Source organism: Pundamilia nyererei, unplaced genomic scaffold, assembly GCF_000239375.1.
Source record: "Pundamilia nyererei isolate P.nyererei 1_Seehausen unplaced genomic scaffold, PunNye1.0 scaffold00022, whole genome shotgun sequence".
NCBI classification, from domain to species: domain Eukaryota; kingdom Metazoa; phylum Chordata; class Actinopteri; order Cichliformes; family Cichlidae; genus Pundamilia; species Pundamilia nyererei.
Genome location: NW_005187423.1, coordinates 164,328 through 176,203, shown reverse-complemented (window position 1 = coordinate 176,203; position 11,876 = coordinate 164,328). Strand labels below are relative to the sequence as shown.

Genomic DNA, 11,876 nt, shown 5'->3' with positions numbered 1-11,876 from the left:
GACACGGGGAGGAACACACGGAGGACGGCTTGCACATTGAACTGTTATTTTAATCCTTTTTCACTGTAAATAAACATGCTGTCTATTCATTCCACAAGCTCCGCTTTTGGGTCCCTCATTCTACTCACCGTGACAATCATTGAGGTAGCGACAAGTGGCTGTGCCTAATAACAAAATGACAATGTTAATGGGAGCAAACATTTTCAGTCCTGCCACTCTATAACATTAACAGAGTGTTAATTTAACATGATAACACAATTATTTGCATCTAAAAAGTCTTATTTTTCTTTTAAAGTTCCACACTGAAGCTGAGCAAAGTCCACCAGCACAGAAACAGTGGCATCTTCCCTCATCTATGGAAGCCTGTTTCGGCCACTAAAAACCCCCCCCCCAAAAAAACCAAGCATAACTCAAAATTTCGAGAAACATAACTCAAAATTTGGAGCAACATAACTCACAATTTCGAGTTACTTTTCTCAAAATTTCGAGTAAATAAGTGGAAATTTTGAGTGATGGATCCTTTTTTTTCCTTTAGTGGTGGAAACAGGCTTCCATACTCACCAACTCTATCTAATCAGCAATAAAAACATGGTGCCAAGTCACCAGAAGCACAGGAAATAAATTGGGCTTTGGCTGAATACATCTAGATGAACCAGAATTACTATAATCTTTATTTTAACAAAATTATGCCTCTTACTAGAGTCAAATATTTCCTTGTGGTATCTAAAACTACAAATATTTTCCTGGGTGTCAGTATCAAGTTTTAAATTCTAGTGTCGTTAGCCCAGGACTATAGCTACATTCCTCCTCATTTAACATCTATGAATCAATTTCATTCTGCTTATCTCATTTAAAAAACAGATATATAAATAGATTTTTTAAAAAGTAGCATAACTCTAAAGGTGTGTTTAATCAGGTGGCAACAAACTTGATGACAAGCCATGGGCCAGTGTTGTCTTCATGTTTGTAATGATGAGGAGAACAGTCAATACTGAGCTCGGTTTTTGTTATGCAAGCTCAGTGGTGTTAACATGTAGGCTTTCTGAAAATATAAGTAGATGATGTTACTTGAGGGTCTTTATCAAATTTAGCCACATTTTGTGTAAGTTAGATTTTTATTTATCATGCAGTACCAACAGAGGAAATGAAGCAGTCCCACATTTATTCTGAAGCAACCGCAGAAACAGAAAACTGGGAGTGCTGCAGACGTTACAGCTCCCAAAGAGCACTGGATTTTGAATACAGATTAACGTCTTGAACTCTGAGTCAGTATTGGATAGCATAAAGAAACAGAAGACTATTTAAATTCACTAACTGCTGCTTGTTCTCCAAGATACCTGGAACTACATACTTGCCAAATACTCAAGGAAGCTAAGGTTAATTTATGTCAAAGTTGCAATATTATTTTAGATTGTGATTTCAACTTGACTCCATCACAAAACTTTGCAGGTGTGTGATTAAGATCTAGTTGAAAGCCAAATTCAAACAAAGCATCCTAACCGAATCCACCAACATGTTGCCGGGTGTTGTAATTGGTGCAATCACATCACAAGACAGTCCTAATTTGTTTCTATTCGTGTTACTTTCCATGAACATAAGGACAAAAATTAAAACTTTATTTTTTAGTGTACACTTTTTGTCAACCAATCTGTTTCCTTAACATGGAATGAAGTTCATGTTGTGCCCAAACATTTTCAGACAAACACCAATTATATTCCTATACAAAAAAATAAAAATAAATTATGGTAATGGATTCACTTTTATTGATTCAGCTTTCATCTGATAATTCATAAAGTAATGACAAAGCTAACAAATCTGTTAACTTTGTAGGAGCAACTTAAATCTTCAATAAGATTGTAAAAGACTGAATTAATTGAGAACATTACCCTGAAGTGATTTCAAGCTTGTCAAGGGTTATACAGTGATGTAAAACAATAAACTACTCCTCTTTAAAATACATTTAATTTAAAAAAAAAAAAAAAAAAAAAAAAAAAAAAAAAGAAGAAAGAAAGAAGAAGAATCGGTTCGGGAAAAGAGCACATGTGTTCTGAGTTAACCTGCGCTCTGAAGTCTGATATTTACATGTTTCTCTTTGCTGTAACTGTGTTGGAGAAGATTACAGTGGCACTATTCATGCTGAGTATTTCACATCATATAAAACATACATCTTGTATGTGCCCATCATAAATATATTTTCAAATAAATCCATAAAAACACAAAGAAAGGATCCCTGATTGGAAACAAAGCTTGAATTACAATTACTTAAATACTCACAGGAATGTAAACATTGCATGTGTTGTTAATAATAAAAATAAATGCACCACTTTTCTTTTCTTATGGTCTTTTACTGCTTTTTCACAACCTGCTGTGTCACACCAGAGGTGTGGCTGCTGTCCCTGAATGCAGTGAAGCACTTGGGCGTGTGGAAAACCGACGGTTTCTTTTCTACCAGTTGGAGTCGAAAACCCTCTTGCACATGTTCGAGTTCTCCTGGTGAAGAGGGAATTCGGAACCAGGAATGAGTGTCTTTCTGCCTTTGCGAGATACAACACTCTTCCCTGATGGCAGGCTCTCATACTTGGTCAGGTATTCACTGAAGGAAGAGCATTACAAATAAAAAGTTAAGTAATATAAGAGATTATTCAAAGATGGCAACATTTTTTTTATTATTTAGTACCTGACTGGGAAGGTAGATTTGTCCATCTGCAGGCACACCAGGAAGGGGTATTCTGAGAACTGGACAGTGGTGATGAAGTCCAGTGATGCTTCTGTATCAAAGCTGACCTCCACACCCGCTCTTAAAAAGTCCATGTCCACAGTAACGTTGCCAGTGACTACTAATGCTGCTCTGAAAACACAGCCAAATCAAAACAATATGTTCAACAGACAATGCTGGGACTCTTGGCTTTGTAGGTCTGAAGTTGGAATACACTACCAGTCAAAAGTTTGGATGCACTTTTTTTTACTACTTTCTACATTGTAGATACATACTGAAGACATCAAATATATGAAACAAGATATATAGAATTATGAAGCAAAGGAAAAAATATAAATAACTCTAAATGTGTTTAATATTTTAGATCCTGAAAATAGCCACCCCCTGCTTTGTTGAAAGCACTGCAAACCCTTGGCCTTCTCTCAGTGAGCTTCAGGATGTAGTCACCTGAAATGTTTTCACTTCACAGGTGTGCCTTGTTTGTGGAGTTTCTTGCCTTCTTAATGGGGTTGGGACAATTAGTTGTGTTGTGCAGAAGTCAGGTTGGTATACAGCTGATTGTCCCAATTTGACAACTTTTAGAATTCATATTATGGCAAGAACCAATCAGCTAAGTAAAGAGAAACGACAGTCCATCATTACTTTAAGAACTGAAGGTCAGTCAGTCCAGAAAATTGCCAAAACTTTGAATGTGTCCTCAGGCGCAGTCACTGCACCCCATCTCTACATCAGCTGTTCAGAGGAGTCAGGGTTTTATGATCAAATAGCTGTTAAGAAACCACTACTAAAGAAAAGCAACAAGTAGAACAGATTTGTTTGGGCCAAGAAACACAAGGAATGGACATTAGACCGTTTGAAATCTGTGCTTTGGTCTGGTGAGTGAGCAACCACAGTAGTTGCAATGTGCAAAGTTTGCAGTGACAGTAGGAGAGACCTGACCTAATTTACTGGGGCCCCCACCTGACTCCACTCCCTGCCACTGCAAGTGGAGTGCATGATTCTGTTTAAACAAACCTAATGACAGCGAGGACAGCCAATCAGTTAAAAAAAAAAAAAAGCCGTTAACCTTCTGAGAATGAGAAAAAAAAAAAATAGCAAAACTTGGTGAGTGTAGCTGATAATTAAATATAATGCTAAATAACTAAAAGCTGTCTAGTCTATCATTTACTGTTTGGCAGAGGTGCTTTTATTACATAACTTCCGCTAGCATCTCAATATTTTCTTTTCTCTGCTCGTTAAATTTGCCTCCTCTGTTGGTCATGACACGTCACAGTCAAGTAAGAATTGTTTTCTTCATGTCAGATTATTTATAACACAGTGGTGATGAATGCTTGTTGGAGGTGAACCCTATGAACAGACTATAGAACCACCACTGACTATAATCTGCTTCTCCTTCTAATATGCTATCAACGTACTGGTGATACCACCAGTATAAGTCTACTTCTTGGTGGGGTTTATCACATGAATGAGGATAAAGTGAACAGAAGTCAAGCAAGTTTCAGTTAAGAAGACACTCACAGAGGGAAAGGTACATATATAAGCCCAATCCCAATGTCTACCCTAATGCCTGAGCACTAAATAGTCAAAACTTTGCTCATGTAGACATGGTGAGATACCAATGTGGTTTGTTCTGCTTCTATAGATAGTCTGCCACTCTATTATCAGAGTGGAAGAGGTACAGCTATGCTGATCCATTCACCTGCCTCTGCCATTCCCCTGCACACAAACAGTCCTGAAGTCCAACTTCAAGTTGCGAACACCCCTCCAAACAATGGTCTACAAACCAAGGCATTGTTTCTAACATCATCATCACAGTGAATCATTCTGAAGCTTCTCTTTAATCACTTAATTAATTAACCAGCTCTGGGACTCAAGTTTAAACATTCTAGATGCAGGACATGAGCACTGATGTGCAGTCCATCAAACCACATATGAATATTAAAAATCTGTAGCATTACTCTTTCATCACCGGATGCCGACAGCTAACTGATATTGAGTTACTGTTGTGCATTGACTGTAATGTTTTTAAAATAGAGAACCAGACAGACCTGATGTCATAGCCACACAACCCTACCAGTGAGACAGGAGTGAAGCACAATACTGGAGCAAATCCAAAGTGCAGATGGAACAAATGAATCAGACAACACTTATAGACTGTCTAAAGTTCACGTAAATCCAACATCAACAGAAATCTATTTGCAGTGGAGTGATGGGGTTTAGAATCGACGTTCAGTCGCAGAGAGTGTTTTCTAAGAACTGTCTGTCTATCAAAAGGCTTTTTGTGCTGTGTTGTACGCTGTTTTATGGTAAAAGTTGTTTATTTCAATGTACCTGTTGTTGACACTGGTCTTGGACTCTCTGTACCACAGACTGATCTCCATGCCTCCAGAAATGTCAATGGCGAGACCTCCTTGAAACTCCGCACTTGCCTTCAGACCAGACTGGAGCTGGATGACCTGAAAGACAGCAAATAAGAAGAAATCCCACAATGGATGCTTAATTGAAATTAAGATAGTTTGCAAAAAAAGAAGAAAGAAAGAAATGTGAGTCTTTCTAGATATTAAGTGCTGTAAGCATGTGGAAATTAACCCTAGGAAAACAAGAAACTTCTTTTCTAGTTTAAACTTCATATCACATTTATTCTTTGTGTATATTAGGCCAGAAAATGAGAAAAAAAATACACCAGACCATATTAACTCTAAGTCTTCATCACACTCTGACAAACATAATTATATATCAGTCATGAATGAGAATGAATCACTTCTACTACCCAAACTAACAATAGTTTATTAAGTCGACAACATAAATACTCACAAGCTGACAAAAAATAAAATGATCAATGTCTGAATTCAGTCCAAAATAGAAAATAACAATGATCAACTTGGCTTTTGTATCCACAGAAAGATTCTAGATTGAAATCTGCTTTTGTAGGAAATAATGAGCTTGTCACAGTCACAGACAGGAAGTAACCCTTTTCTATGGATACACTGAAGTCAGAACCGATTCCATGCATTTCCACCGAAAAGCCAATACAAAAGGGATAGAGTATCATATGAAAGTAAAATTTTAAAAAAGCACTGTTTTTAAAATAGCACCTGTTTCACAATACCTCATCCTTGTTTCAGCTTCACACATTTAGACCCTACTCACACTTGCGTCATTCACCTCGACAGCTGGAGTTATTAAGTGTGACCCGTTCCTCTCTGTGTCTGTGTACACATAGTCGTTGCATCTGACCAAGTGAAAAAGACGTGTTGCCCAGCATGACTCATGTGAGCTTTTTCTGCCCTGCCTCCTCTACGCTTTCTTGACATTTATGCTAAGTTTGACTTCAGCGTTAAGCCTCTTCAGCCTCCGTCTCCAGTGTCAAAGTCTGCTTATTGCACTCTTAGTCATCCACGTGGCAACGTGATGTAGCAACAATGACGGCACTTCTGACTTCACACAGAGTGTACACGTGTATGTTTTTAAGTGTGTGCTGCTTTTCCTTGAACAGAGTGAACTACAATCTGCAAATCTGACACTGTTTTTGAAGGAGTGGAAAGGCTTCTGGGAACAGCTGATAACTGTGATTGGGATCTTACCTCAGAATGATCCGAGAGCAGGATGAGACCCTTCACGACATTGATGGGGTCTCCAGTCATGGAGAACATTTTAGACATGAGGTCACTGTAACCCTTGAAGAAGGTGACAGGACGCAGCTGGATGTCGAAAAGCAGAGCCGACATCCCGGCAAAGGACTCCAGGTCTTCCTCCCCCTCATCAGGTGTGGCAGCAATCAGAGTCTCCAGACCCTGGGCCTCGATCGCCACCTGGAAGAGAAATGTTCCCATTTATTTCAGTAATTCGCTCTATTTTTGAGGATTCAGTGATTTCATGAAACTCTTTAAGTTCACCTGTAATCCATGTAGCATTGCTTCGTTAGTAGCACCAAAAATATTCATGTTGCTTCTTCTGAGGATCCCAGAGCCTGAATACAAGATGTCCAAACTGTATGTGGAGGTCAGATCGGGGGACTCTGTAGGGAGCAAGACATTAGAAGTACTCAGTTAGTATGCATGTAACTGTGTTTGCTTATATAGTCAAAGACTGATATTTTCTTTAATTAAGCTGACTTACTTTTAATATTTCATCACAATTAAAAAAAAATATGTCATTCTTTTGTCACTTACGAGCCATGAATCCTGAAAATGCAGATGATGATCCAACCTTTGCAAAGCGGTTATAGTTACAAGAAATCATGTCCTTCATAGCTTGCCCTAGCACTTTGCTGAAAAAAAATGGGAAACCTATTTAACAGTTTTAATATATTGTCATCATACAACTGTCAAGTCCTTCTGAGCTATGATGCAGAGACAGGTTATTTTCCTGTAACACACCTGGCAGGCATCTGGAAGCGTAGGATGTCCTGGATCTTTGACAGCATGTACTTGTTCATTTCATGTGGCAAGTTTCCGATGGACAGAAGCAGATTCTTCACCTCCATGTATGTGGGGTTGCTACTGAGGATGACGTCAGCAGCGGCGGCTCTCACATTTTTCTCATAGATGCGGCGATTCTGGTGGTAAACCCTGTTCACTGTTTGCTTGACCTAAAAAAAAAAAAAAAAAGTTAGCTGGCAGGAAAGTATTTGTGTGTAATTGTTTAACCACAGAGTAATATTCGATACATACCTCACTGGTCATGAGATTCACATCATATCTCTGCAGGGCAGTGAGGGCAATGGTGTTGTAGGCTCCCACTTCTGATTCTGCATATTTGGTGAAAATAGGAATGGCCTCGGGCAGGAGAGAGTTTTTTAGGGCCAAAAGGTACATCTGGACCTCCGACTCAACCGTTGTGCTGTCAGGAGCGTTCAATATCATCTTCTTGGCCTGCTCCACGATCTGAGAGACAAACATGAAGCAGAAAAATCATCAGTTAACTGTTGGTCATTTTTATTGCATTTGTAGTATATTCCAGTATGTAGGGTACACTTTCTGGCCCTTAAGAAATGCTGGGCTTTGTTCAGTGTTACTTCTTCTTTAGATGACTCACAGGTAAGTTGCAGCCTCCTTTCTGACACAGTTTGTGGACCAGGGCTCCCATAATGATCACCACAGATTCTTTGATGTCAGTACTGCCGATCTTCCCTTTAGAAATATCCTGAAAGGAAAATGTTCCTTATAACAATTTGCTGAAAACACTGACTGCTGGCAGGTAACTTAAGCAAAATTATTCTTTGTTTACAACCAACTGGGAGTGAATCCTGCATTATTGTCTTATTACCTAGAGGGCACCAGTTTCTTACGATACCTTCTAAGTGGGAGAAATTCTTAAACTTTCCTTTAACTCACCAGCAGGGCCTGGAGCATTCTCTCATTGGGATGTGAAGCAAAGCCACATGCATAGAGAAACCTCTCCTGCAGAACCAAACCTTTGGCATCAGTGAAGTTAAGGAATTCAAGCATGGCATCCAGGGATTCAGAGGTCTGGGAGGATGTTACAGCATCAACAACCTGAGGTCTGATACCAGCAGAAAGAAGTTAAACAGAGCAGAAAAGAGGAAATAAGATGCAAAAATATATATATATATATATATATATATATGGAGCAAGGCTCTCACTTACAGAGACGTCTTGCTGGCACTCCTCAGCACTTTGAGGATCTCGTCCTTGGGCGCCTTCCTAATGGTCTGGATGAGGGCCAGGAAGCTCCGAGGAGCCCTGGTTTTGGACAGGCTCTCTGGCTCCAGCTGCTTCTTCTCAGCCTGCCAATGTTCAAAAAGCTAAGAGGAAGAACACAGGGGAGAGGGGATTAGAACACAGATCATCTTCACTTAGTAATCAAAGTACAAAAATAAACTGTATCCGTTTACCAAGACTGTACTATTACAAGTCATTTTGTTTTAATGACTTGAACAGCTCAACTTGAAACCACTTTTCCTATTCAGAACAAGGTTTAAATGCATGAAAAGTGCTCCTGGAGAGGAAACACAAGTACAAGACCTTTCCCTGTCCTGTTAATACAAATTTAAAGAGACGTGTTATTTATGTGAATAGAAATACATAATAGCGAATTAATTCTCAGAGCCAGATAAGCTATGTTAGCTATACATGGGTGATAATACCATAACAAAAGAAAAGAAAAGATAGTGAAATATTCAGATCAATTACATTTTATTTACAGTATATTGCACCAAATCAAAACAGTTGCCTGAAGGCGTTCTACACATCTCTATAGTATCTATAGAGGGATCCCCAACAATCAGGCAACTCCCCTTATAAGGGGAGAGGAAGGAATAACTGCCTTTTGACAGGAAGAAACCTCTGGCAGAACCAGGGTCAGGGAGGAGCAGCCATCATCAACTATAGCATCCATGAGAACAAAGCTGTGTGACAGTGAAGATTTGTAAGTAAACAGTTACTCACCGATGGGCAGCCTTTGCACTCAGATTTGACCTTCTCAGCCGCAATACCAACAGCTGCCAGTTTGGCATCTATTGACTTGACAACTGCAGCAGCATCTTTCCCGGCAGCCTCCAGTGGTCCTGCCTCTGTACCAACCAATTTCAGGCTTTGCCTAGGATAGAAGGAAGTACAATTTGAAGTGTGCAGTTATAAAACACGGAATCTCAGATGAATTCCCAGTCAGGGTACCTACCTGGACAAGACTTTAGCTGCAACAGATCTGCGAGCATTAACAGCCAGGGAGTGTGTTTCTTCAGCCTCAGCTGAGCGGATGAAACCATTTTCAAGTGTGAACACTGTAACAGAACTGGACTTCCTACTCACACCCAGGACCTGGAGGGGGCGGGATTCAGAAATACTTCAGAAATCAGCTTGCAAAAGTTAGTGTTTAGTATGGTTAGAGTTGGAGTTGTTCTGGATGTTGACTGACCTTACTGTGAGTGGTAAATCCAGCCTCTTCTGTCTTACATGTCTCTAGATTCTTGGTTCTTGTTACTTGACCTTTTACTGCCTTGTACTCAACAGTACACCTCCCAGACACATCATTCTGTTTAAACAGACAGCTTGTTTTTATTAGTAACGTACATGGATGTATGTTAAAAATGATTGTGAAATGATTAGTTTGTCACTAACCTCTACAACCTTCCCAGTACTGAGCTGCACTTGCAGCAAGCTAGCCAGGCCTCGTTTTAGATTCTTGACTGTTGCAGGTTCTGACCGGTAGGAATAAAATGCTTTTGCCTACAGTGTAGATGTAAAAAGAAAGCAACATGTCAGAGCAGAATTTTATGCTCTCAAACAATGCATATCAAACTGCACCAGCAGTTAAAATAGCAACTGAGGCAAACAACCTTCCGTTTTGTGCATGCTGTAACTGACAATGGCTTTACAGGTGTCAGTTTTCCTTTGCGCACTCGTGTACAGAAACATGTGTGCATAGTTGTGACATCAGGGACTATTTGCATTACGTGCAGGCATTAGCGCTGTTCTTTGAAGTGCAGATAAAAAATGTTAAAAACTTAGAATGACTTTAGCATTAGCACATAAAATAAAAGACCTGAAGGAGAAATAGTATAATGCAATGTTATAATATATTTTCAAATCATTCTAGTTTAAAATATATAAGACATCACACTTCTACTTTCAACACAAACAAACACACTAGAAGTCTGGAAGTTACTTAAGTAACTTAAGTACTTAAGAGTTGAGTATGTTGAAACAATTGAAAAAGAAACCTATCAGTTCTTTGAGGAGCACACTGAGAGATCCAGGGTGTTTTTAAATCACCTCAAATGTATTATTGATGTTGTAGACACATGCAACACATGGCAAATGGTGCTCTCAGATATATTGTGAATCATGCGGCTGTATCACTCTCAGGCTTTTTGGTAAACAGACTTGAAATAATTCAGATCAGACTGACCATATATTTAAATTTATCACACCACAAATTTCTCCAATGAGGCTTCAGTTTGGCTCAATAATGGACTTTGACTCTCAGTCATGAGTTTAGGGATCAGCCAGTTACATCACCCTACAGTGTCTCCTTTACAGTATGTAATTTATTCGTGGCCCCCAACCACAATATCAGATAGGACCACCATAAATAGACGCTCCACTGCTACTCTGTGTATTTTTCCTGCCACAGCTTGCCATCGGTAAAAATAAACTAACAACACCAAGGGAGACACTCTTCTATCGTATTTCACATACACTCAAAACTTTTCTCCAAACTAGATCTAAGATTATATTTTAGCTAAAATGTGTGAGACTTTCTTGAATCCTGTTACAGAAGTTACAGATCAGTACAAGACACAAATTTAAATAGGTTTGGATGAAGTGTGGCATCCATATCTACCAGTGAAGGCGATGTCTGAAACAAGTCTGAACAACACACAAAAACTCTTCACTGACTGCACCACACACTGGGTGTGAGAAATAACTGCATCACTTTTTTCCTTCAAAAAGGTTTTAATGTGTTAATAGTGTAATTTTTTTCAAGATGAAAAAAGCAAAAATACTAGAATTTAAAAAATAAATTATTACAAATGTGTTAAAATATATGAAAAGTTAAAAGAATTGTTAAAAATTATTATCAGCAAAAAACTCAAAAAATAAATATGAACATATTTTAAAAAATTTAAAATGTAAAAGTTAAAAAAAAAAAGATATAAAACATATTGAAAAGAGCAAATATAATTATGCCAGATACTTACATTTAAAAAAAACAACAACTTTGTTTTGTTTTCTCTGCAAATTTTATATTTTTGATTGTCTCGGTTTTCAGATATTAAAAATGTGTTAAAAACAAATCAAAATTCAAAACATTTGAAAAATAGAAAAAAACCCACAAAAATCATTTTTGTAATTATATTATCATCTAGGGCTGCCTCGAAGAGATTCTGGAAAACCGTCAGGCGTCTCAGGAGGGGAAAGCGGTGTTCTACCTGCACTGTGTATAGTGCTGGCGGAGCACTGCTGACTTCGACTGAGAAAATTGTCAGGCGGTGGAAGGAATACTTCGAGGACCTCCTTAATCCCACTGACACGTCTTGCGGGCAGGAAGCAGAGTCTGGGGATGAGGGGAATGACCCGCCAATTTCCGGGGGCGAGGTCACTGAGGCAGTTAAACAACTCCTTGGTGGCAGAGCCCCTGGTGTTGATTATGTCCGCCCCGAGTTCCTGAAGGCTCTGGACGTTGTAGGGCTGTC

At 38.9% G+C, this 11,876-nt stretch overlaps 1 protein-coding gene across 1 annotated transcript in view; it reads right to left on the bottom strand.

The window, feature by feature from the left end:
- Positions 1-2,009: 2,009 nt before the first annotated feature.
- Positions 2,010-11,876, bottom strand: part of mttp (microsomal triglyceride transfer protein) — a 13,669-nt gene continuing 3,802 nt past the window's right edge. Inside the window, exons 4-18 of the mRNA XM_005726775.1 lie at positions 9,799-9,906; positions 9,596-9,712; positions 9,359-9,498; positions 9,127-9,277; positions 8,326-8,483; positions 8,053-8,221; positions 7,754-7,861; positions 7,390-7,602; positions 7,096-7,307; positions 6,889-6,986; positions 6,613-6,734; positions 6,301-6,528; positions 5,048-5,172; positions 2,678-2,848; positions 2,010-2,593 (exon numbers count right to left, since the gene is read on the bottom strand). Of these exons, the coding sequence (XP_005726832.1) occupies positions 2,446-2,593; positions 2,678-2,848; positions 5,048-5,172; positions 6,301-6,528; positions 6,613-6,734; positions 6,889-6,986; positions 7,096-7,307; positions 7,390-7,602; positions 7,754-7,861; positions 8,053-8,221; positions 8,326-8,483; positions 9,127-9,277; positions 9,359-9,498; positions 9,596-9,712; positions 9,799-9,906 (2,268 nt within the window). The 3' untranslated portion in view covers positions 2,010-2,445. The remainder of the gene's footprint in view (positions 2,594-2,677; positions 2,849-5,047; positions 5,173-6,300; positions 6,529-6,612; positions 6,735-6,888; positions 6,987-7,095; positions 7,308-7,389; positions 7,603-7,753; positions 7,862-8,052; positions 8,222-8,325; positions 8,484-9,126; positions 9,278-9,358; positions 9,499-9,595; positions 9,713-9,798; positions 9,907-11,876) is intronic.